Below are 25,671 nucleotides of genomic sequence, written 5' to 3' on the forward strand. Positions count from 1 at the left end.
TCTTTTGTTGGCTGCAATAGTAAATGTCTTGAATGAAAACAAGATAGAAGATTTTGAAGCCTTGGGCTCAGTGAAGTGAGATGCCTGGATTTTCTGGGGGGTTCAGTGATTCCACAGCCATGAGAATCCTCAACTCACTCTATCTCTGTCATCTGCACAGCCCTGGCCCCATGGCATTTCCCAATAAACATTTGCTGGCTTATCTTTACTACCTACAACATCGTTCCATTAATCACACCAGCTAGCCCTCTATCTGGGCTAATTTAGTAATCTTTTGGTCTAAGGGGTCCTCAATCTCCTCACCTCTGTTAAATAACATTCCGAAGGGGCCTGTATGCTGGATAGGCATATTTTTACCACCTCTGGTCCAGTATCCACCATCCCCTGATGTCTGGACCCAGTCACAGAAAGGATGGGCATCATCTTCAAAGTCACATTGAGGAAAGCTCTCTAAGGGGTCAAAATGGGCAATTTGAGAAATTTTGACCATGTTCTCTATTCCTCCCCCTTCCCACCCCTGGTTCTAAGAGATCTGGGCCTCCCAGGGCCTTGTTCTCACCCCCACAGGGAGCAATGCTGATTGCATCCACTGCCACAGCTGGTTCTGGGATCTTTCCAAACACGCCCACCACAGTAAACTGAAGAGAGAGGGAGAGGGGGCCAGACATGACAAAACAGCCCAAAAGCCCAACCCCCATCTGATTTTATTATATTCAGGGACCCAGGCACTTTCTTCCCAGTGCCCAAACCCTCAATCTATTTCAATATCAGTGGTGCCTACCATGGGCAAGGAAACCTGACCTCTTGCTCCTCTATACCTGAATCTGTCCCTGGCCTGTGTAATTGACAGAAACAGGCTGCCAGTTGGGACCAGATTGTCCTGAGAAAAGAGTGTGTTTCCGGATGCTACCTGCAATGAAAGGAATACGAGGACATGAGATTACAGGGACTGGAAAATAACTTCAAACCTGTACTCAGAAGGATAAGCAGCAAAGGGAATACTTGTAGTGCATTCCCTTCCCCCAAATGCATGTTCTCTCTCACCTCCTGGCACTTTATCTTTCCAGAACCCAGTGCCCTGATGGCTCTTGATTCCACTCTGCACAGATTTTCCTAGACCCATATCTCCCCATTAACTTGACCCTGGGAGATGAGCCTCAGGTTAGTGTAAATCCTGTGACTTTGCCACTCTCACCCAAGACAGAAGCATAGACAGTGAGGGCTGCTCCAGGAGACTGGCCATGGAGAGTATAGTGGAAAGATAGGCTCAGACAGCCAGACGACTGGCTCAGGGGGCTCAGGAGGATAGATTTCTGCGTCGGTTTCGCATTCTTGGAGTCCAGGAGCATGTAGAAGCCACCTGTGAAGTAAAAGGTCAGTAAGATGGAGTGAGTGAAATTGGGGGAGTGTGGCACCCACACGGGCCCTGCAAGGGCAGGAGACCTGGCCCTGGGGAGCTCCAACAGCTGCCTAGAATCAGCCAGCACTGAGGTGGGCCTACACATGTCTCAGGACTGGCTAACGCCTTCAATCCTTCCAGAAGTGCTTGGCAGGGCTAGGTAAGGACGTGGGCGTCACCATATGAAAAGTGGTATCCTCCCAGAAGCAGCTGCCAAAACCTTGTCCTTTGGGTTCTGACTTCTTAGGTCCCTCAGACTCATATCGTCTTTGTTCTCTTGACCCACTGGACACAGCCAATTCACACAAACCGGTGAGAGACGCCTGGTCTGACACAGATGAGCTAGCAACTCCCCACCCCATCTTTGCCACCAGCTTAGGCAGCCAATCGGCCTGGACCTCGCTCAGTGACGTAACGGGTAGCCGAGGGTGGGGGCGGGGGAAATTAAGGCGGCCGCGGACAGCGTGCTTGTGTGCGTGCAAGTTCTGGAGTCGAACGCGGGCCTGTCTGACGAGCGCACTCGCCGCGCGCTGGAGGAAGGTGGACCTCGGGGAAGGGAGAGGAGAGGGCTGAAACAGAGGATGGGAGGGAGTGGGAAAGAAATGAAAAGAGAAGAAAAACAGGGAAGGAGGAGGGAAAGGGAAGGAAAGGGCATGGTAAATGGTAAAAGAAAAAGCAAGGAGTGGCGATACTGGGACATTGGAGAAATGGACAAGTAGGAGAAAAAGAAAAGAAAGATGAAAAAATATAAGTGAGCAAGATAGAAAAAGGAAGAGAGAGAAACTCTAAACAACATTTACTTAAACTGCCCGGCACGGGTTAGAGCACTAAATGCTGGGGGGGGGGGTGGTGACATAGAGATGGGGGCCCTGCCCTCCAGGGGCTTAAAATACAAATGGGTGGGGGTTTCTCAAGGTCTTTCCAGAAGGCAAACCTCAGGCAGCAGAAAAGCTCAAAGGAAGGAGAATACGGAGTTAGTTGGGTAGGGCAGAAAGGGCCATGGAGTGGGGAGAGGGAAAGCTGGAGCTAAAGAGAAAAGAAAATGAAAATAAGGTGGTAGGAAGGGAAAGACTTGAAAATGGAGCAAGGCAAAGGGAAAGAGGAAAAAGAAGAGGTAGAAACTCAGAGAGGAAATTAGGCAGCATGATCCTCTATGACTTGTGAAGCTTGGCATGGCATGCACTCCGTGACCACTGAAAGTGTGCTTTGTGTGGGGCAGATTGAGAGAGGAGGTGGTTGCTGTGAAGGAAAGAAAAGGAGCCAAAGTGGGGAGAGGGAGGGAGGGTGGGAGGGAGGAAGGAAGAGAGGAGGATGGGAGGGAGTGAAGAAAGGGAAGAGAGAAGGAATAGAAGGAAGGAGGGAAGAAAAGAGTCAACCATAAGAAGAAGAAATAAAGCCCAGCCAAGAGCACAGGGGTGGAGAAAAAGAAGCTATGGATAGACGTGGATTGAACAGAAGAGGAAGAAAGAGTATCACCTGGATTATTGCAAAAGCCTCCTAAATGACCTCCTTGTATCTGCCCTTGCCCCAACCTTTTCAATGGATTCTCAACACAAAAACCAGGAGATCCTTTTAAACATAAGTCAGATCAAGTCACTCCTCTGCTCCAAATCTGCAAAGGCTCACCATCCATGTAGAATAAAGGCCACAGCCCTGACAACAGCCTTCGAGGCTCCACATGGTCATTCCTTCCTAGGACTTGTCTGAGCTCATCCTCTCAATCCTAGCCACATGGTTCCCTGCTATACTTCAACAGCCTCCCACCCCCAATCCCCAGCAGCTCGCTGCTACTTCAGGGCTTTTGCATGACTGGCCCCTCTGGTTAGAATGTTCTTCTCTTTGAAATTTTCATGCCTCCCTCCCTTACCTCCTTCAAATTCGTGCTCATATGTGACCTGAATGAGACCTACCCTGACTGCCCTATTTAAGATGTACAGCCCACCCTACCCCTGCACTCCTAATCCCCTTACTTTGTATTTTTCTGATAGCACTGCTCATCTTATAACTGTATAATTTACTTCTTTATTGTTTCGGGAACTTTCTTCCTCTGGCCCCCACTGCTCCTTGTCTATTTTGTAAGCTGATATATCTTAAGTGCTTGGGACAGTACCTAGCACATTGTAGGTACCCAATAAATATTTGTTGGATTAATGAAGAAGAAAGGTAATTGTGGGGTGGCAATAGGGTGATCTAGCTGGATGCCTGGAATCTGCTTTCTGCCAGGTAACTTGAGCTGATAGAAGTTTGAGGTTGCTGGGGTTCACCCCAGATTGTCCCAAGTAGAGTTATTATTGTAGGGCTGTCAGGCAAACATAAATTCCTGTGAGGTCACTACAGGCCCAGAAAGTCAGAGGACAGGAGTGTGGCCATTACTCACCACCAGGGCTGGAGAAGTCGTCCTCAGGCCCCACGTTCAACACCCCTGATGACCCATTCTTCTGAACCCACTTGGCCCCAGAGGCTGTTGGGATCCAGCTCCAGCCACAGAGATCATTTGGAGTGTCGAAACTGCACGTATGCATTATGCAGACTGAGGGGAAAGAAAGGAGGAAAGATTTTACTTTTACCAAGAGGAGGAGGCTCTGAAGAGTATGCCTCAGTCTGGAGTCCTAATCTGAGCCACAAAGGGCTGGAAAGCCAGCTACAGTTCCACTCCCTAGTATTCCTGGCACAGATTACTCAAAATGCCCAAACCTTAGTTTCCTCACCTATAAATGGGAATAACAGCATCTGTATGTTGTAAATTAGATTGTCTGAGGGGAGCATCTAGCACAGGGTCTGTGCTCAGTGCTAGTTTCCTGTACCTACCTTCTAGCATTTTCCTTCCCTTGAATTTGATCCCCTAAAATCTCTAACATCAGCTTAGAGGGATAATTCTGGATAAATCTGGAGTAGCGGCCAAGGTAACCAAACATCCAGGTTTGCCCAGGCCTAAGGGTTCCCTGTGATGCAGGACTTTCAGTGCTAAAATATGGACAGCCTGAGGCAAACCAGAATGGTTGGTCACTCTAGGATAGGTATCACCACAACTCTGTTAAGAGAGAACCTCTCTCTAGGTGGAGCTACTTTAAGAGTCAAAGGTACAGGGTGTGAAGGTAGAGGGAAAAAAGTAGCCTCAATTTTGGAAGAAACCAAAGTCATGGTCCTGAGCTACTCCTGTCACCCTGGGCAGATGATCGGGCGAGGAGGGGGGAAGAGGAGGAGGGACAGGAGCTCACCTTGGTTGCAGGAGCCACGATGGACAGAGATGGCATCCAAAGAGATGTCCAGGTAAGCAGTGCTGCCCCTTACTCCTTCAAATACTAGCTGTGGGAGGGAGGAGGGACCACCTATCCTGTGAGCCCCTTTGCCTCAGGCTCCCAGTTTCTTGCCTGAATTCAGATGGTCCAGCGTCCCCTCACCCCTCATTGTCCCAGCCCCTCCCAGATCCCCCGACACCCAGATTCCCACTGGGGCCCCAGGGTCCATCCTCAGCCTCACCCAGCTGGGCAGGGTGTGCCCTATGGGCACAGTGACAGCAGTGGGCATCCAGGAGAGGCTCTGGGTGTTAAGGTGTTTCCAGAGCAGGTGAGGGTGCTTGTTCTTGGTGCCTCTGAACAGCAGCAATTTGAGCTGGGAGCCCCATGACAGTCCAAACATGTGGTAGGCGAAGTGCACGCACAGGGGACCTTGGTCCCATATTCGGGGGCTGCTCAGACGGGTCAACCCGCCCCGGTGGAAGGTGCTCGAGTCCATGTACAGGAAGTAGCCCTCTGGGGAGGCAGAGCTCAGGATAGTGAGGTTCTGCCATCCTCAAGGGCCGTCCCCACCTCTTTCCCAGAGCCCAGGAGCCCACTCCCAGCTGCCTTCCTGCTTCCTCCACCCAGATCTGACTGTGCCCACCTCCCAGCTGCCTCTCTAAACCTTAGGCTTCCTCACCTCCATTGGGATACCCCCCAGGGGGCCTAGTGCTGCCGGTGGGGGAGGGCCCGCTGGTTCGAGTCCAGTCCCCATCATCTGTGGACACTTGTGTCCAATCACAGAAGGGTTTGGAGTTGTCCTCAAAATCACACTGGGTGATAATGGCTGGGAAGAAAAGGCCACTGTGAGGCCAGGAGAGAGGAGAGGGCCAGCTTCAGAGCCAAACTGGGCAGGTAGGGGTTAGTAGGACTGCTAAGCTTAGAGAAGGTGGCCACTAAGATTAGGGTCCAAGATTTGGGAAAGAGAAGCTGAGAAATAAGTCATCTCTTAGGAAAAATTCAGGGCAGGAGAGGGATGGTGTGGGAAGAATGTCTAGGTCTGGGATAGCAAACTGAGGTCCTGGGGGCTGGGTTCTGGGGGGCAGACAAGCTTTGTCTGGGCAGCATATACTTGTTGTTGCTGTTAATTAGAATGTGAATCTTAAGCAGGGCTTATACTGGATTCCTCCATAGTTCCTTCCACCCTCTGTCACCTAAAAGCCGCCCCCAAGGGCACATGGATGACCTCCCTGGGAGGGAGAGAAGGTCCGAGCAGTCCTGATTTCCAACTCACAGTCATCCCTAGAGCTGTAGGTGACTGGCTTCTGGTCTGAAGGCTTCTCTTCCCTTAAGATTGATTTGAAGAAAGAACAAAATGTAATACTTGTCATTATCAAGAATTATAAACCTCAATGACTGTGAGCTCACCTTAAGTTCTCATCTATGTCTTCTCTGAGAGCTCCTAACATCTCCACTAGTACCCTCCATCCCTCTATGCCCTGGACATCAGGCGTGGTTCGGTTTCAGGTGAGGAGGAATCAGTTTAAACCTGGGGAATCTCCTTCTTTTGGGTTGAGGTCTTCTTGTCCTATAGCCCAAATTTTCCCCATAGCGTAGGGACTATGTGGGTCCTGTGTTGCTAGGTGTGTGGCGAGGGTGGTATTGCCCCAAGTACATGCAGCTGAACATAGAGACAACTAACAAAGAGACTACCCCTCTTCACCTTACAAACTCCAGAGAAACTGCTGCTCCTCTCCAGGTGGCGTGGGCCACATAGAGCAGCCCTTTGTTTTAGTTGTTTGAGTTGTACTTGTTCAGATCTCCTCATGCAAGCTCCAGGACACTGAGCCAGCCATAATTCCTTGTTGCCTCCTACTTGAAGTCTCTCTCTCCCTGGGTCTGCCCTAGTTTTTTTCCATGCCAAGGGCTCAACCTCCTTCTCTTCCTCTGCCATCCTCAGACCTTCTTCTCAGCTCTGTATCTCCTCCCTCCTTCTTTACATTTCAGCTCTGTTCTGCTCCCATTGAGCTCTCACACCCCTCAGTTCTAGACTCTGAGGCTGTGGGGACCCCTATTTCTGTTCATCATCTTCTTCCCATCCCATCGGGCTCCCGCCTTCCTCCTCAGGACTGCGCCCTTCATCACTAGCCTGCTTGCATCCTCCAACTTTGCCCTTCACTCCTCGGAGCATCCCCAACCCTCATTTTTCAGTCCAGCTTACCAGACAGGGACAGGTATGTGGTCCTGGCCCCAGGCAGCCCCCACCAGCAGTACCAGAGTCCAGACTGGAGGAGCCATGTGGGACCTCAGAGGTGGCTTTCAGGGAAGAGGGGGAAGGCAGAGTGAGGAGCCCAGGCCACTTTAGACCCCCCTCACCCCCCTCTCTGGGCATCTTTCTGATGCCATGAAAACTAGACAATCAGAGAACTGGAAATAAAAATTATGAGGGCTAAAATTTTAAATTCAACAGAAGAGTTGTAAATCAAAATCAAGAGAAATAATATGAGAATGAGAGAGAAGGAAAGCAAGAGAGAAGGAAAAGGGAAAGAAATTTGGAGAATCAGTCCAGAAAATCTAACATCCAACCAAAAGAGTTCAAAAAAGAGAGAACACAGGAAAATAAATTACTCAAGAAAAACTACACAAGATTTCCCAGAACAGAAACATGAATCTCGTGATTAAAAGGGGTCTAAGCACAAAGAGACCATGAAAAACATGTCATAAAATTTCAGAATATCAGGGATGAAGGGAAGATCCTAAACACTTTCAGACAGAGAAAAGCTGGTCACATACTAAGGATCAGGAATCAGCATGGCATAGGACTTTTCAATAGCAACCATGGATTCTAAGAGGCTGCAGAACATTGTCTGCAGAATTCCAACAGAAAATAATTTCAAACCTAAAATTCTATAGTTGGCAACAGTGGCAAAGGCGAAAGAAGGTCAAGTAAAGTGAGGATCGAAATGCTTATTGGCAAAGAGTTGAAAAAGACACGTCACAGAGGAGGAAATATGACCAGCCAGTAAACATTGGAAAAGATGCTCTGCTTCGCTAGTAATAAGGGAAATGCTGATCAGAATGAAAACAATTTTCAAAATTGATAGCAATGAGTGTAGGCCAGGATGCAGGTAGAAACACTCAAATATATTGTTAATAAGACTGTATGTTGGTGAAAATTTCTAAGAAGGTAATTTAACAATGACTATTAAACTTCCAAATGTATATATCTTTGACCCAGCATTATCTTTCTAGGAATCTTCCCACAGAAATACATGTGTATTTGCACAAAAATGTACACGCTTTAAAGATGTTAATTGCAGCATTGTTCACAATAGGAAAATAATTGAGATTATCCAAATGCTTATAAGTAGATATGCAGTCGGATCATTTTTGAGAAATATTATTCATATGAAGGAATATTATGCAGGTATTAAAAAAAATAAAAATAGAATTACTATATGGCCCAGTAATTCCATTCTGAATATGCTGAACTGGAAGAATTGAAAAGAATTGAAAGCAGGGACTTGAATAGATATTTGTACATCCATGTTCATAGCAGCATTATTCAAAATAGATAAAAGGTGGAAGCAACCCAACTGTCCATAGACAGATGAATGGATAAACAAAATGTAATATATACATACAGTGGAATGTTTATTCAGCCTTAAAAAGGAAGAAAACTCTGACTCATGTTAAAATATTTAAGGACATTATGTTCAGTGAAATCAATATGTCACAAAAGAACTAATACTATATGATTCCATTCATATAAGGTACTTAGTGTAGGCAAATTCATAGATGCAGAAAGTAGAATAGTGGTTGCCAGGGGCCGAGGGAGTAGGGAATGGGAATTTAGTTTTTAATGGATATAAAGTTTCAATTTTACAAGATGGAAGAGTTCGGGAGATGGATGGTGGTGATGGCTGCACAATGTGAATGTACTTAATGACGCTGAACTGTACACTTAAAAATGTTCAAGATGATAAATATTATGGTATGTGTATTTTACCACAAGTTCAAAAAATATTTTTAAAGTATTACTTGATAATATACTATTACAGTTTATTCGTGACTTTAAAAAAAAAAGAGGAATGGTGGTAGATTCACAGATTCAAATGAGGGAAAGAGCACCCAGAGAGAGATTAAACAAAAGAGGTGAGTCTCGGAAAAAAAAATTATGATGTGAACTCATTTATGTAAAATTTCAGAACAAAGGTATGTGTTTATGTACGTACTCAGGTCGAGACGTAGGGATAGAACTAGAAAGACACACAGTAACCTGTTCACAGTGGTGTCCTCTGGGAAGGGGTGGGCAGGGCTTTCATGTCTTCTGCATATTGATGCATCGAGGTGTGCCTTCATATATATTCGGTTTGTCATAGAGAACTTCGAGGGGCCTGGTTGGGAGGATGTGTTAAAGCTGTGTGGCCATCTAAAGGAGACTGGGAGAGTAGGTGCAGAAATTGGGACAAAGTAAGGTCTTTTTAAGGTAAGAGAAATTTGAACCCACGTAAATGTTCATGAGAAGAGTGCAACGGCAAGACAGATGAGAAAAGGGCTCCTGGGAGGGTGGGTGGAAAAGTCCAGAACACAGAAAACAGGAGAGGCAAGCAGCTTTGTAAAGGGAGTAGGGAGGGGACTAGACAAATGCATGTTTAGTAGCTTCTGTTTCATCTATGAAGGAGGTAAATGGAGAAGACTCCAGTGGCAAGGAGGCCACAGTAATACCCGTCTCAGATGAGCTTTATGCCAGTCCTGACCACCGGCTCATCCTCACCGTCCTGTTTGCCCTTATGCCAGCCCTCTCTCCTCCACTCCACTCCTTCCCATTTTTGGCCACACTTTACAATGGTGACTTCATTCCAATGTGCATTGCTGTGGTGGGCAGACAGATGAGTGCTTGGTAGGGAGCCTGTGGAAGGAGTCCCTGACACGGGTCACTGGTAACAAGCAAGAAAGGAAGGGAGCTGGTTAGGGAAGCCTTCTGCAGGTGGTGACACCTAAGGGGCTTTCTAAACAACAGAAGGATGGTAACTAGGCAAAGAAGTTGGGAGGGCACATTCCAGGAAGAGGAAATGTTCCAAGCTCAGCTCAGAGGAAGCATGACTTTTGGAGAAAAGCATGTGTGTGTGTGTGTATGTGTGTGTTGTCTGGAAGAAGGTAAGGGCCCTGTCTAGGATACCTTGAATACCTTAGCTTTGAGGAGCCACCGAAAGTTTTTAAGCAGTGGAAGTGACTTGATCCCATTTGTGTTTTCAAAAGGCTGCTCAGGCGACCTGGGTGTTGGGTGTGGGATGGGGTGTGTGGGTATAGATCAAAGAAAGGCTGGCTGGAGCTAAGAAAACAGGAGAAGAGGTTGTGGAGGGTGAGCGATGTGGTGTGGATGGATGCTAATGTCATGGAGCAGGAGTGGGGATGTGAGTGGATCGAGAGCTTCCCAGGAGCGGGAAACAGCAATCTTGCGAGCTAACCTAACAGATTGTCATGTCTTGTTCATAGCAAAGATATTGTCCTTTTCTCTGTGTGGAAGAAATGAAGTAAATTGACCAGTATAAGAGCATGGTATTGACAGTCTCCACGATGTGTCCTGCCCAGTCCCACAGTTCTGCAAGGACCCACTCAGGGGCTGTTAGGGGCATCCATATTGCGGGGGAGGTTCCCACCCCAGCCAGAGCAGCTCTGCTTTTATCAGTTTCATAAATGGCAATTCTACATAAGATTGCAGCTGAAAGAACAGTTCTTCTACTTTAAAAACCCAGTTGAATGATCCAGCAATCCCTCTACTGGGTGTTTACCCCAAAGACTTGAAAACCCATATCCAAAAAGATATTTACATAATAATGTTCACAGCAGCATTATTCACGGTGGCCAGGACATGGAAGCAACCAAAGTGTCCAATGATAGATGACTGGCTAAAGAAGCTGTGGTACATACATTCAATGGAATATTACTCAGCCATAAGAAAAGATGAAATACTGCCATTTGTGACCACATGGATAGATCTCGAGATAATCATGCTAAGCAAAATAAAACAGACAGAAAAAGTTGAAAATCACATGATATCACTTATATGTGGGGTATAAACCAAAAAGCAACAAATGAGCAGGACAAACAAACAGAGACTCACAGACACGGACTATAGACTAGTGGTTACCAGAGGACTATGAACGAGTGATTACTAGTGGGGTGGGTGAGGAAGGAGGAGGTAGACGAGGTAAAGGGGGTCAAATATCGGGGAAGATGGGGAGGTGAAGTGGATAAAAGGAATCAAATATATGGTAGCTGAAGGAAACTGGACTTTGGTGAATACACAATACAATATACGATGTCAAATGTTTTGTACACTTGAAAATTATATAATTATATTAACCAATGTTACCTCAATAAACTTAATTAAAAATATATAGACAGAGGAAAGAAAAGGAAAAAATAAAAATCAATAAAATAAATAAAAACCCAGTCGACTTTAGTTGCACACACACAGCTGTGTCTAAGCTGGAGGGCTGTCCTGCAGTGAACTGAGCTATCGTGAGTCCATATTTCCTGTATCCAACCACACCCACGTGTTCCTAGCTCAGTTTCATTTCCTTTACCTTGGCAACCCCCAACCCTCTACTATTAAATCTATATCCAGAGTGCCTGGCAAGTGAGAGTGATGTCTGGCCAGGCCATTCTCCTGGGCTGTCAGGGAGAGGCCGGCATAGCTGAGCACCAGGCATCCAAGAGATCGGCAAGCCCCTTTGCAGTCTTAGGGACTCCCCTGGCCAAATGAGTACCAACAGGGCCCATGCAGGGGTTAGACCCAAGGAGAGAGAGATCCTCTGCCCCTTAACATCAAAGCTGGGGATGTAAAAAATGCCTATCCAAACGCTGGTCTACCTTCCTCCAGATGAGGTTAACAGAGCAATCAACAGAGGGACAGAGTCGGGAAATGGTTAATCCAGGAAAGAGAAGCAGAAGCCAATTGATCCACTGCCCCTCCTTGTTGGGCAATAGGCCTCTGAGGGCTGCTTTTCCTGACCTTCCTTTGGCGCCACAGAGCTGGACAGTCACAGCTTCCAATCTGCCTGGAGATGGGGGTTGGGAGCTCAAAGCAGGACAGGAAGGGATGAAAGGTGATGGTGAGAAGGAACCATTGGGCTCTTCATTTTGGGGAATCGGGAATGGGGCAAGGCCCAAAAGGGTTTGTCACCTGATAAGACTTTGGCAGCTGCAGGAATAAGTGTGAGAGACCCTAGGATGTGGAATATCCCTAGGAATTACTCCAGGGAACTGGAGTCAGTTCTGTTTTCACTATGTGTCTTTGGGTACTTTGCTCACCCTCTCTAGTCCTCAGTTTTCTCATCTGTAAGATGGAGAAGAGAGACTAACACAGACAAGTTTTTTTTTTAATCGGAAATTGTGTGTGGGTTACATAATCTTTTTAAATAATATTTTTAATCAAGAAGGGAGTTTATATTTGGGCATGACTCATGTGAGTTGGGAATCCACACTGCTCTCTGTTTTTCTGTTGCCAATAGTCTTTCATAATGTCACAGTTTTATAATGGAATTTTAGAGGAATTAGCCTCGACCAACTGGAAATAATACAGTTAACTTTCAGCTTAGATTCCACTGTCTAAGAGGCCCCATTTAGCTAACTCAGCTCCAGCAAGAGTCACCTGTTGTAGTGAGACTTGTAAGCTGAGTAGTTCCAGAAAAATCTTAAGCAGCCTTTGAACTAGGATCGGGCAAGTGCTTTTGGTCAGCCAGATGCTTAGGCCCAGGGAGAGGATTCATGTTAGTGGTATCCAAGGCCAGAAAGCTAAAGTCAAGGTGAAAGCTGGGCTGCAAGAGGCGACTAAGTTGGCCTCTAGTGCTGGGAGAGTTGGTGGTGGGAAGAGTTGTAGGCATCTTTTCCCTATCCAGGGAGGAAGTGGGAGATTGAGGCAGGGGATGGAGTGGGGAGGATTTGGGAATGAGGGATGGACATGCTTAATGCCTCTTACCACCCACCCCCTCCATCTGCTCCCTCTACTTTCCAGATGACCTGTGCTTCAGGTAGAGAAGGGACCTAGAGTTAGCAAGCCTGGGTTCTGGTCCTAGCCCTTCCTCTTAGTGTCTATGACCTAGGAAAGACCCATAGTCTCTCTGGACCTCGGTTTCCTCCTCTGCGATGGGGATCTTCTACCATCTCTGCCTTCCTCATGGGGTTAAGAGAGCAAATAAAAGATGCCCAGGAAAGCACCTTGTAAATCGCAAAACACTCTACAAACAGAAGGCCTCTCCATTAACAATTATGTTACCCGCTGACTCAGAACTGGGCTGAGCTGGCTCCTGTCCCACCGGGAAGTCAGAGGAGCTGGCTCTATCACATACCTGGTGGAACATAGTTTCAGTTTCCTGTCTAACAAGTGAGAGTGATACCTATTGTCCTCCTGTTTCATGGTGCTATAGTAAGAATCACAGAAGATCATGTAGGTGCCAGAGTTTAATGTGTTGTCAATCATAATAATAGTAGTACAGAAGAAAGTTCATACACTTGGCCCACACTTCAAGAACCTCCAAAATCTGGCAATGACCCCCTTGCATATCTGTGTCTCTGTGCAGGGACTCTGGCCCTCACCAGTTTCTTCACATCTCGGGCCTCTGAGTAGCCCCATATCTCGGGACTCAAGTCGCATACCAAACTGACTATCGCTGAATTAATGAGCTCCCATCTTTTTACCCCGGAGACTGCCTGCTCTTGGAGACACTGGGGTGTGATAGCACAAACTGTCATTTCACGTTCCCTGGCATTTAGTGTAAAGGCTGGCACACAGCTGGCACTCTATAAATGTGGAATAAATGAATTATGTTTTAATGTTCTTAACATACTTGCCCGTTATACCTGGCCCAGGTCATATAGTTCAGGTTCCATTAACCATTTTTTTGTTGTTGTTTAATCGAAAGCAGTAAGAAGTCTGAAAAGAAGTTGAGGGTTGGTGTCCCTGAATTCTGGGGGAAAAGGAGCCCAGGATGTGTAAGCAGCAACTCAGGCTAAAGAAGAGATGGACCAAGCTTCGGGGTTATGAATTCAAAATCTCTAGTTCAGGTCCTGTCATTTATTATCTGGATTCCTTGAGCTTCAGAACAAATCTCTTAGCTTCAATTTTGCCAGCAAGGAGAGATTTCTTCCTTACTGATTCACAGCAGTGGGGCAAGAACCAGATGCTGTATATGTAAACCACAATACAAATTTTTATTGCAGTGTGCAGAGGTCAGAATTCAGGGTTCTTTTGCTTTTTGATTTCTCTAGCATTTCCTCATAGGACCTGAAGAGGGCACTGTAGCCCAGAAGCTGAGTTGGCCACGGTGCAAAAATAAGCCTTTGGGTGCACCCCTTCCCTGCCTCTTCCCACCATAGCTTCACCCCTCCCCCCTCCACAAATAGTCGACAAACACCCTCCAACCCCGCAACCTGCTCCTGATTTTTCCTGCTGCAGATTGCAAAACATTCTTTCCTTTTGGATATTTGTTGGGATGAAGGCTGACTTCTCTACGTCAAAATGGTCAGTATTGGGGTCTCAGGATAATTTTGTGACATCTTTTCTTGCCCACACAGGTCTCTCTCTAGGGCACTGCTTCGTCCCAGGAAGCATTATTTCTGGGAAGAAATTTGAAGTGGATTGGCAGAGTAAAAGGTTGGATTAGAAGTAGGGATCAGGAGTGAAGGTTGACTTAGTTTGTTCTGTGTCTGCCATCCCAGGGGAGCAGGTAACAGGGGTTACTTGGAATGAACAAGCAGAAGAAGGAATGGATGAGTGCTGGGAGAATTCCTGTTGCCTTGGCCTTGGGCAAGTTATTTTACTTTATCTATGTGATGGGAATGACAGCGGTAACTATCTGATAGGGCTGCATGAGGAATAAAATGAGGTCATAGACATGAGCTACCTAAAGAATACTGGGCATAGAGCGAATAATCAATGAGTCAGCTCTCTGGAAGGATGACTCCTTCTGCACTGCTATCTACTGCCCCTTCTGTAAGTCTCCGGGTAGAGCATTAATGGTGACCATCCCCAGGCAAGGAAAGAGGTCAGCTAGATTTATACAGAGTTTGTGCACTGAGGTGCCAAAGGCTGATGCTGAGAATGTGGCATTAGCCAAAGGGGCCACAGAAAAGAGGCAGAAAGAATTAAACGTTGGCAGCTGCCTACTGAGGAATAACCTTCAATGGAGCCTCCTTATTGACCAATGTGGGCAGAGCTTGTGGCCTCAGGCCCAGTGGGTCAGGAGGTCAGACAGGCCATGCGAGGCAGCACGTAGGGCCTGACCCCATCCACCTCTGGTTTCCCAGGCCTGCTACCTGGGTGGGGGCAGAGCCAGGGAAGTAAGGGGATCCCAGGAAAACAAAAAAGACAAGAGCCATGTTGTGGTTTCAGTTCTTGCCAGTGAGATTTAAAAATATGCAAAATTTGGGCCCCAGAAAGCCAGGGGCTAGCCCCTATCCCATCTTCATGGCTCCCACCACCTTTATTGTCCAGGGAGCTCTTGCGGTCATGAAGTCCCCATGAGGCCTGGAGAAGTAATGGCTTGCCACCTAAATTTTACGGTCCATCCTGTCCCTGCTTGGTAGGTGCAAAAAGAGGTATTTGCCCTCCAGCTTGTCCTGGCATCACAGTTCTGCAGGGAACTAAGGTGAGTTCAGTGTCTCCCCAGCAAGTTGTCCTGGGTTCAAGCTGATCTCCTCTGAATTCTTCCTTTTTTGGAGCCCCAGACTGGCTTTGTGACATTCTTAGATCTGAGTTGAGCTCTGGACAGTTCTTTTGGCCTCTGAGATGTCACCGCTGGCCCTGGAGTGTCCGTGGGACAGGCCGATGCTGAGCTGATTTGCCCCTTGCTGGGGGGTCGGGAGTGGTGGTGTGGAAGGCGTGACATAGGCAGTGGTGGTGAGCGAAGTGGTGGACGTGTCCAGGTTGAGAGCACCTGGTCACCTGTCCCCTCTCCTGCAGGCCTCCCCTGTGTACAGCTTCAGCTTTCCCCGCAGGAAATTGGAGTAGATTCGGAAAAGTTTGCACAAAGTATCAACAGTGAATGTTCGGAGTGGAGCAGCAGATGCTGTTGCTTCTGGAAAGGAGATAGCTTCCTTCTGCCAAGGAAAAAACAAGTTACTGCAGTGCCAGGGACCCTGGAGGGAGAGGGGGTTCAGGACAGAATTGGAGGGGGCATGAGGAAAGCCTCAGTATTCCTTAGTAGGGCCCCTGTATCATTTTACAGAAAGGGCAAACAGAGTGTGGGGGAGGGTCTATTTCTACACACCTGGGCTCCCAGCGCCCGAAGTAGGGAGGTGAGACTGCGTAGGCTACTGATGGCTTTGTCTACGTGTAGCTGCAGGGTCTCGGATGGCTGGGAGGAGTTGGCCAACAGGGCCTGTCCTCGCAGGATGGCTTCTGAGAGCAGGGCCAGGCCCTGCCAGACTTCCATGGCCTGCTGCTCAATCTAAAGGGAGCAGAGACTTGGAGTTAACTAGCCCAAGCCAGCCCCTTCCTCCTCCCTCTCAGCAGCCCCAAGCATCTAGCTGAGCAAACAGAAGACACGCAAAAAGTTTCTTTTAATGAATGAATAAACAAATGAACATGTTCCATTCAGCTCTCATCTTTGCTGCTCCATTTCTTCTCTCTCTACATCATTCTCCTTTCCACCCTATCAGATTCGCAAAATGAGACTCCCCAAGAGAAAGGAAAAAATGAACACACCTCCATCCTCTTCCAGGCATAGAAGTTAACCTTGGTGTCTGGGACGGTGATATTCTCACTGAAGCTGCAGCCTTCCCCATAGCCCACCTGAAATGTCAACCCAAAGAGTCAGGGCCCCCAGGAGCTCCTTCCTGGTCCAGACCACAGGACATAGGCTTTGCCCCTTACCTAACTTCCAGGTAAGTATGCATTATGGGCTACCAGATTTATCATTTTTATTGGGGGCTTTGGCTTCCCACCTCCACCCCTCAACCAAATGCCAGGAAAGAGTCTAGGAACCTGGACTTGGATCTTGGAGGAGACCTCTGGACCCCTGAGAGCGAGTTCTGTGGAATAAACTGGGGAGGAGGTCTCACCGTGACATTTTCAGCCTCCTTGGCCTCCAGAATGTACCTCTCCAGGACTCGGCTATCACAGATGAGGCGTGCGGGAGCGCCCAGGACTGGGAGGTCCAGAGGAAGCAGCAGCAAGGACAGCAGGAGCAGCAGGGCAGGACATTCTAGAAAAAAGAGCCAAGCTGAGTGTGAGGCAAAGAGGGGAACAGAAGGGTTGGTTTGGAGAAGCAGGTTCACACACCATGCTCCTCGCTGGGGCTAGTCCTCCGGATCCCAACCTTCCAAGCGCTCAGATTCTGTTTCCTTTGCCTTCATTCAATCCCGCTGCCGCACGCACACCCCACCCCCCCAGCTACCGGCTCCACTTCTAGGGGCCAAACTTCAATCCCGCTGTGCCAGAGGCTTCCCCTCTCGCAGATCGCGGTGCTTGCTCCAGGATCCAGGCATCAACTACCACTCTACTCGCATAGCAGCCCTTCTTTTCCTTGAACCTCCAAACCTCGTCCTGGTCTCCAGGTCACATTCTGCCTTTCCCAGGGACTCCCCCAAGCCTGCCGGCACGTGGAGGCTGCCCCACCCGCCTTGCCTTCCGGGGTCCTCGGCAAGTCGCGGGTCCTTGAACCCAGCCACCTCAGGGCCAGCAGCCCTAGCGGTAAATCCTTTCTCAAATAGGGGCCGGGGCGGGAGCTCCCCAGCGGGCGAGCACTCACCGCGCACCCCCATCTCCGCGCCCTGCCCTGCCGCTCAGCGATCAAGGGTTCTCCTGGCGCCCGCGCCCCGAGCCCTCATCCCGGGAATCTCGGCGGGCCGGGCCACCCCACGGGCCGGAGGAGGAGGCCACCGTCCAGGGGCCACCGAGCCGGGGATCTGGCTGGGAGAGCTCAGGGCCAGGGTCTGGGAAGACGCGCGGCTAGGCGACCAGACGGAGTTGGCCGGGGACTGAGGCTGCGGCCGGGGGTCGGGGCTGTTATCAGCATGTGTGCGTGCGTGTGTGGGGGTGGGGGAGGCTGTGTGCGTGAGGGGTCGCCCGAGGTGGGGGCCAGGGGGTCAGCAGGGGGCAGGACGCCTGGGTCACGGGCTAGCCGGGGCGGGAGCGGAGCCGCAGCAGGCATGTGTGCAGTGACACCGTCTGCTTGCCAGACCCCGGTTTCGGGAGGTACAGCTGGGTGTGCACTAGCAGGATGGTGCGGCACGTCTGCGCTTGGGAGAGGAGGGCCACTCTGAGAAAGGCTCGCGAGCGTCCCGGGCTAGCGGGGCGGGCTCAGAGCTGGGAGTGCCTGGGTGCCTGCGAGACCGCTGGGTCTGGAAGGACGGAAAGTGCTGGCAAGGCCAAGTCAGTTACCTTCCTTCTCACAATCCCTGTACTTTTTCTAGAACCAGTGTTGTTCACGTTGAGGAATTTGATGGGGGTACATGGAGCAAGAAATGTGGGGGCCTTCTCCTCTTCTTTCTAGGACCCCGAGAACCCAGAAATTGAATATTTAGGACACAAAGCATGTGGTATGCTGTGCAGGACACACAGGCACGTTGATACCCAGTTTCTTTGACCTGTGATACAGGTTAGCTGCGTGGCAGAATTCTTACAAACTCTGAAATAGAACTACTCTACAGAGTGATGGCAGTTCAGATTTGCAACTAAGACTTTATGGCTTCTAGGAAGCCCTAAGGCAATGGGGCAACCTCCCCAGAGCAAACGTCCAAGGCTGGCTGGCTCTCAAGCCTTGGAAACTGGCCTCAGCACCTGAGCCTCAGTGTCTTCACCTATCAAATGGGTGTGATGAAGGTACCATTCCTGCCTCACGCAGGTTTCATAAGACAGTAAAGTCCTACAAATACAGGTGGTTATTTATATTTCTTAACTCCCTACCCCATGATATTAGAGATATTTTATTCATGCATTCAGTGACTTCTTTGTGCAAAACATTTGACTATACACTTTGCAGGACAAAAAATGTGTTGAGAACTAAGTCCTGCCTCCTGGGGTTTGTAGTTTACCATAGAGATAAGATGTGTATACAGGCCAGTGTATAAGGACTAGAGTGTGCAGAACTGAGCTAAAAGAGTTTGAAAGAGGAAGAGCTCCTCTAGCTGGGGGAATAGTGGAAGCTTTGATGGAGGAGTAACAATAAGCTCAACCTTGAAGGGTGGGTAGGATTTCAATGGGAAGATATGTGAGGTAGGTTTGGGAGGCCAATTCAGCAAAGTGAGGGTGAGGGTTTTGGGGTAGAGAATATGAAAGTGAGAGATGGCAATGAGACCAGAGTGCTGGTTAGGGGTCAGTTTGTGAAGGGCCTTGAATGCCACTCTGAGGAATTTGGATTTTGTTTTGAAAGAGTGGGGATCATTCATTCACTCAAGAAATATTTATTTCTTCAAGAAATGAATATTCATTCAAATATATATATATATACACACGTATATGTACATACACACACACACACACACACACTCACACACATGCATACCTACTCTTGGCCAGGAGCTGGAGATGGAGCAGTGGATGAAAGAGACAAGAATGTCTGCCCTGGTAGAGCTGATTTTCTAATGGAGAGCAGACGATAAACACAAAAATGAATAAAAGACAGAGGATCTCCGATGGCTATAATGACTAAGAACAGGCACAGAAGGGGGATGAGGAGTGTTGGAGAAGGTTGCAATTTTAGATCAGGCAGGCAGGGATGCGTGTTTGAAGGTGACACGACTGAGATGAGGGCAGGAGCCACAGGGGCAGGGGAGCATGATCAGAGAGGTATTCAAAAAGATGAATGAAGAGGCTGGTGTGTTTCTAGTCAGAAATAATGAGGGCCCGACTCTCTCAGACCCTCTTCCCCTGCCCTCTACTCACCTCCAGCCTATTCTGGGGGCCCTCTCTGAACCTGGTGTACTGGGTGTCGATCTGCACGCCCCACTGTGCCCTCTGATCCCAGTTTCCCTCTCAGCACCAGGCAGGCTCCCAGCCCCTCTTGGCCCTCGGAGCCCGGTTCTGCTCCCTTCCCAGATCCCAGCTGTGAGACAAGCACACACACACTCACGTTCACACACGTACACACATGCATTTTGTTCCAACCCCCTCACTCCCAGTTCCCTGACTCCTGCGTCACTGCCCTGACCTGACCATGAAGAGGAGACCAGGGACAGTTGGGGGGGGGGGGAGAATATAGACAGCCTAAGAAGAAGGAGGAGAGGAAGAGCCTCTCAGGCTGTAGGACCTGCTCCTCCCACCCCTCTGACAGCAATTTGTCAGAGGTTCCTAGGCCCCTACCTTTGAGAAAGGAAGGGAGATGGGCCATGAGCACAGCCCACTGGTACTGGAGCCTCCTGGACAGTGGTGATTCTGGCTCATTCTCTGTGGCTTTTGGAAAAAGCTACAATTGCAGCTTGGAAGAGGGGGTAGGAGAGAGTCTTGGTCCACCCACGTCCAATCTCTAAACTGCAGAATCCTGCTAAAAAGGCAGAGGTTGATTTGAGGACCAACTTCAACCCAGGTACTCTTGGATACTAACCAGCAGGGTCCAGCTATTCGTCCTCATCAGGGGACCCTGAGGAGCAGGAAGAAATCAGTAAGCTACCTAGGGCTCACCCTCCAATGCCCACCAGCCCTTAGTCAGTGCTCCCTCCATTCACCTTGTATTCCTCTAGCATGCTGCTGACCCAGTCCCAGGACCACTGCAGAGGGTCTACTCCCTGACTCCCCCAGTCAATTCATAACTCTGTCGCTAGATTAACTTTCCCACTGAATAGCTTCATTCAAGTCATTCCCCTGAGCAGGAGCCTACAATAGCTCCCTCTTGCCTCAGAACTAAGACCTGTGTTCTGCCATCCACCTACCTCTTCAGGCTATTCTCCCACTTTGCTTATCCCTACTCCCTTTATCACATGAGCTCAATTAGATGGTGTGCAGCTTCCTGCCCTTTGCTCACTCTGTGCCTTCCACCTGGATCAGCCTCCCACACTCTCTCCCCTGTTCTTCAAAGCCCAAATCCAGGCATTACCTCTTCAATGAAACCTTCCCTGATCCCTCAGCAGGAAGTTGTCTCCTTCCTCTGCACTACCATCTTTACACATCTTAGGCCTCTCGCTGGCAGAGCTACCAGGCACAACTATCAAGGTTGAGCACTGCACAACTTCAGGGGGTGCCATTCATATAAACTCTGATAGGAATGGTACCCTCTGGAGTCATGCAGCACAGGTGTCCTGTGTGAAGAACACTGTGTGACAGGTCTTGTTCATTTTGGTACCCACCAGGCACCCAGCATGTTTCTTGTTCATGGATATCACTTGTATGTGGCTTGCATTATGTGGTCCCTCCACTCCAGATACCTCAGCCAGAGATTGACCTAGAGGGGAGAAGTAAGCCATTCATCCTCAGAGTGGTGCTTGCTGGAGCCATGCCTGAACAACCTAGCTCTGGGATCCTGGGGGTTTTTTGAGACCTCCCTCCAATTCCTGAGCAGGCAGCCACTGAGGCAGGATCCAAAAAGGGACAGTTGTGACCAGAGGATGGCGGGGGTGGAGGCAGGCTCTGTTCCAGGGAGTCTTCCTGGCAGCCAATGCAGATTGAAAATACAAGGAGAAGCAAATTTACAGCCCCCCTGAGCTGTCTCAGACCCCAGGCAGCACGAAGCCCCAGCTGCCTGAAGTCTGTTTGGGGATGAGGGGGGCCTCTGGGCCTCTTCTCCCTCCTTTCTAAGCAGAGCTTCTTGGCTTGACTTGGGAATTCAGCCAGTGGCCCAGAAGACCTTCTGTGCTGGGAAGTGAGGTGGCTGGGGACCTTGGAGGATGGGGTGGGGGAGCACTTCCTGGCCCTTGGGGAATGGGGAAGGGAGCAAGAACGCTGGAGAAGGAATTCCTGCTGGAGAACAAAAGGAAGTCCTGTGTGAAGATCAATTTGGAGAAATTGAGGCAAGGGCTGCTTTTTTGGCCACAAAATAGCCAGGAGAACCAGATCCAAGTTTCTGTTCTCACCAAGCAGCTCTGTGGAGCAGCAGCCTCAGGTCAACAAGGGGGTCCAGATTGGTGGCCTGAACTCTGTCTCTTAATAGCACCCAACTTGGGCAATGACTCTATCTCTGAGACATCTTTCTGTAGAAGGGGGATGGTGACAATGATAGTAATCGCTTCCCAAGACTGTTGTGGGATTATGTAATACCTGGCATAGGGTGATCGATAAATGCTGTTATTCCTACATTCCCTGCTTTATTATCCCTGCTATTTGTCCTTACTTTGGAGGCCTGGAGACCAAACCCCTGGCATATTTTAGCCTCCCAGTATCTTCCACTGTTCCCTCTGGGGAGCTGGGCAGTTTCATGGCACCTTATCTCTGGTGTTGTAGCTGCCCCATCAACCAGCTCACTCAAAAAAGTCATGAGAATAGTGGGGTGTGAACAGAGGTATCTCTGGGTATATACATTGACTGCACTTTGGAGAAACTTGTCCCCAAATGTGACCGAGTGAAATGGCATTACTGTAGGAGTTGGAGGAGTATTCAGACACGAATATCAAGACAAGTCTCAAACATAGTTTATTCAAAACCAGGGATTTCTTGCCCCATCAACATGGGTCCCCAGAGAAGCCCAAAGACCTTGACTGAATGAGGCCTTTGGGCCTACCCTAAACAAGAATTACGGGGCCACCTTACTCAATTACTTTTCTCTTGAGTCCCCAAATGCTTGAGTCCTTGAAGCAGGGCTCCCAGAGCACGAATACTTTCACCTTGAGCTCCAGAACCACTTCCCCCATTTAGGTTTCTGAGAAAAGTGTCAGCCCACTCCTAGGCGTTCTAGCTCACAAGGATTGCTAAATATTCCTAAGCCCCTTCCTGTGTTACCCATCCTATATCAGAAGATGGAATTGCTAAATTGGATAGAGTAACTTTCCTGTCCAAACAAAAACAAAATTAGAAAGTCCTAACTTAAACGAAACAGTACTAGCAATATCAATGGGAGTAATATATTTCTCCTACATAAGGCCTTTGCAGGTATGCAGTTGTGAATACAGAAGTTTCATTTTGTTAACAAGGGCTTGGGGACTTTTTAAATGGATTTTGCATAAACTCTACTGAGCTGTCCTATGGGCTCTTCTTACTTGGAGGAATATGAACCAAGATCTACTCAAGGGAAGTTTATACACTTAAACATCCAAATTTAGCAAATATTTTCCCAACTTGATCATTCATGTTCACTGAGACTAGGCGAATTACCAGAATTACCAGAACCTACTGTTTGACCCCCTAATCTGTACATAAGTGAGCCCTTCTGTTCATGTCTTATTTCATGAACCAGCAAATAATTTTAGTAGTTTTGGGAAAGAATATTTTTCTTGCAGTAAACAAGACTATAGACTCTGAGTTAGAAGAGACCTAGGAGGTCTCATGAAGATAAAGGTTTACTCTTTGCGTGGATATTTCCAGTGACATTTCTCAAGGGAGTAGAGAGGCTTGTTGTAGAGTAGAGAGCAAGCTGTCCTCCTGTACATCCATCCATGCATCCATCAAACCATCCATTCTTTACATATTTATTCGTTACTGGATTGGGCAATGAAATCACTTTTCCTTGGGATTATCTCATCAGTTTGATAACTAACTCTCCTGACCACCCCCGCCTAGAACAGAAGAACAACAAAAATGCTTTGTAAAAAATTAACTTTTTCTTATTACAAAAACAATGCATGATCATTAAAAAAGAAAAAATAGAAAACATGACTAAACCAAAAATCATAAATTAAAAAGCACCTATAATGCCATTAGGAAGATTAAGTCTTAAGTGGCCATTTTACAAACTTATTTCTTGGTGAGATAACCTTTGCCTCACTCCAAATCTCTCTGCAGCTGGACATCTAGTCCAACTTCTCTAGAAGTTCAAGGGTGTGTGGAACATACCATTCTTCCTCCAACTCCCGACTAAGTACCAAGAACTCACCTGGGATATAATGTGGGGACCTTCCTAGAAGGATTATCAGCCTATCTAAACCAGTTCATGTGTCCTGAGGGCCTATCTTCTTTTCTGCCAGGTAAACCACAATTAAAAGCCTGATAGAATAACCCAGCCTTGTGAATCAAACACATACAAATCACCTTCCTCCCCTCTCTCTTCATCCTCATTAGGAGGCCCCAAACCCTTCCTTGGCAAAATGACTCATAGTAACAATAGCCTTTACTATTTATTGAGCCTTTACTAACGTCAGGACAATTCCAAGCACTATGCAAATTACTCACCTTTTTAAGCCTATTTGTCTTGTTTCTTAATTAGACTTTACAGGACCAACAGTTTATACCTCTTTGGGCAAGCCTGGCCCCCAACACAAATCCTTATAATTAATGGATGCTATGGATGATGAGCAAATGTCTATAACTGCCAACCTCCAAAATAAGCATTAGAATTCTGGCCTCTGAGGATGTTTATGAAGTAGGTCATTATGCACTCACTGTGGGCTCTGTAGCTGAGTAAAAAGAAGGGAGGAGAACTACATTTGGACACACCTTCTGCCACACCCATTTCCCAAGGTTTGGGTTTTTTTTTTCCTCTCCATTTCCCAAGTTTTGATGGAAGACACTTCAGAGAGCCAGTAGAAGGAGGGAGACAGGGGAGTGGCCAGTGGCCAGTCAGCACCCCTTCTGGGCTCCCTACAGAAAGGATGGATTTCTCTGCCCCAGCCCATAGCTCAAACTGCAGTAGATGCAGGAGGCTTCCTGTCACCTCCTACCTGCCCAGACACACTTAAGGGTGAGCCCCACACCCTCTCTTCCTTCAGTGGCAATATCTAGGGGCTGTTTATGTAAATCTGCCACTGAGTGAAGCCACACTAGCAAGCAGTGAGAGAACATGAAATGGAAACAACTAATAGTCTGCAATATGTAGCTGCCAATACCAACCAAACACAAAAGGCATGCCTGCCACCACCTCAGCTGGGCCCAGGCCAGGAGCAGAGACAAGAACATATATGTACAGGGAGACACATAATTCCACCCTGCTCCCACTCTGCTACTGGGGAACTCCTGAGAAAGAGAATCTTGTATTCAAGGCTGATAGGGGAATGGGCATAGGGGAGTGTAATAGGAATGTCTCCCTTCTTTTCTCCCCAGCCTCCTGCTTTCTATCCACCCTGAGTGACCCTCCAGCCCCCAAACATGCCCTGCCTATACATGAATCTCCTTTGCATATGCCACTCCCTCTGCCAGATAGACCCCCTCCCCTCTTTTTTGCCTGGCAAACTCCTGTTAATCCTCCAAAACCCAGGTCAAAGGTGAAATCGTCTTGGACCCCACCAAGAAGTTAGCCATTTCCTTCTCCACATTTCCATATCATGGCTACTCTTACCTCTTTCTCATTCACAAAAACTGTGTAGCCACCATCCCAATTAAATGGTAGGGGCTATTTTATACTCATCTTTGTATCCTCAGGGTCCAATCTAGGCCTTGGCTCACAGCAGGTACTCAGCATGTTTAGTTGTTTGAATGAAGCATTCTTTTGTAAGTCCACTTTCTTGAGTTGCTGGCAGTCATTCACCCAGCACCAAAGTCCCTCATCAACAGAATACTCAAGCCAGATGGGATTTTGATAGAGAAGCCTGATTTCCAGAACCCAAACTCCCTTCAAGCAAACTAGAGCAAAATTGTTACAAACCTTTAAATCAGAGGCTTTCAAACTTGTGACCTGAACCACAGTAAAAAATACAATTTATATCATAACTAGTACACATATATATATATATGCATTGATAACTGAAAAACTATCAGCATTACCATTTAAGTTGCATTTTTCTTTTTAGCTTGCTTTTTAAAAGGTATGACCGAATAAATTGATTTTAGAATCCACAAATGGGTCACCACCCACTTTGATAAACATGAGATACCAGATCCTCCTACAAATACCCAAGAAGTATTTATTTTTTGTGTGCCCAGTAATTCTGGGGGAGGCTTTCCTTTCCCACTAGAGAGGCCCAACCAGAGGGTCTAAAGGGCTCTTGAACATATCTGCTTGGAATAATTTAGGCCCTGCAGGACCAGGA

The 25,671-nt window shown here is 47.9% G+C and overlaps 2 protein-coding genes across 2 annotated transcripts in view; both read right to left on the minus strand.

Annotated features, from left to right (window-relative positions):
* Positions 1–6,086, minus strand: part of ZAN (zonadhesin) — a 31,382-nt gene extending 25,296 nt beyond the window's left edge. Inside the window, exons 1-9 of the mRNA XM_036225913.1 lie at positions 6,046–6,086; positions 5,318–5,481; positions 4,880–5,151; positions 4,618–4,705; positions 3,777–3,929; positions 1,196–1,486; positions 819–910; positions 560–638; positions 304–450 (exon numbers count right to left, since the gene is read on the minus strand). Of these exons, the coding sequence (XP_036081806.1) occupies positions 304–450; positions 560–638; positions 819–910; positions 1,196–1,486; positions 3,777–3,929; positions 4,618–4,705; positions 4,880–5,151; positions 5,318–5,481; positions 6,046–6,086 (1,327 nt within the window). The remainder of the gene's footprint in view (positions 1–303; positions 451–559; positions 639–818; positions 911–1,195; positions 1,487–3,776; positions 3,930–4,617; positions 4,706–4,879; positions 5,152–5,317; positions 5,482–6,045) is intronic.
* Positions 6,087–15,564: 9,478 nt separating this feature from the next.
* On the minus strand, positions 15,565–17,388 carry EPO (erythropoietin). The gene is made up of 5 exons (XM_016124705.2): positions 17,376–17,388; positions 16,687–16,829; positions 16,331–16,417; positions 15,894–16,073; positions 15,565–15,723 (listed from the first exon to the last, which is right to left on the minus strand). The coding sequence occupies exons 1-5, from the start codon at positions 17,386–17,388 to the stop codon at positions 15,565–15,567; spliced, it is 582 nt and encodes a 193-aa protein (XP_015980191.1).
* Positions 17,389–25,671: the final 8,283 nt, after the last annotated feature.

Source organism: Rousettus aegyptiacus, unplaced genomic scaffold, assembly GCF_014176215.1.
Source record: "Rousettus aegyptiacus isolate mRouAeg1 unplaced genomic scaffold, mRouAeg1.p scaffold_m13_p_8, whole genome shotgun sequence".
Classification (NCBI taxonomy): Eukaryota; Metazoa; Chordata; class Mammalia; order Chiroptera; family Pteropodidae; genus Rousettus; species Rousettus aegyptiacus.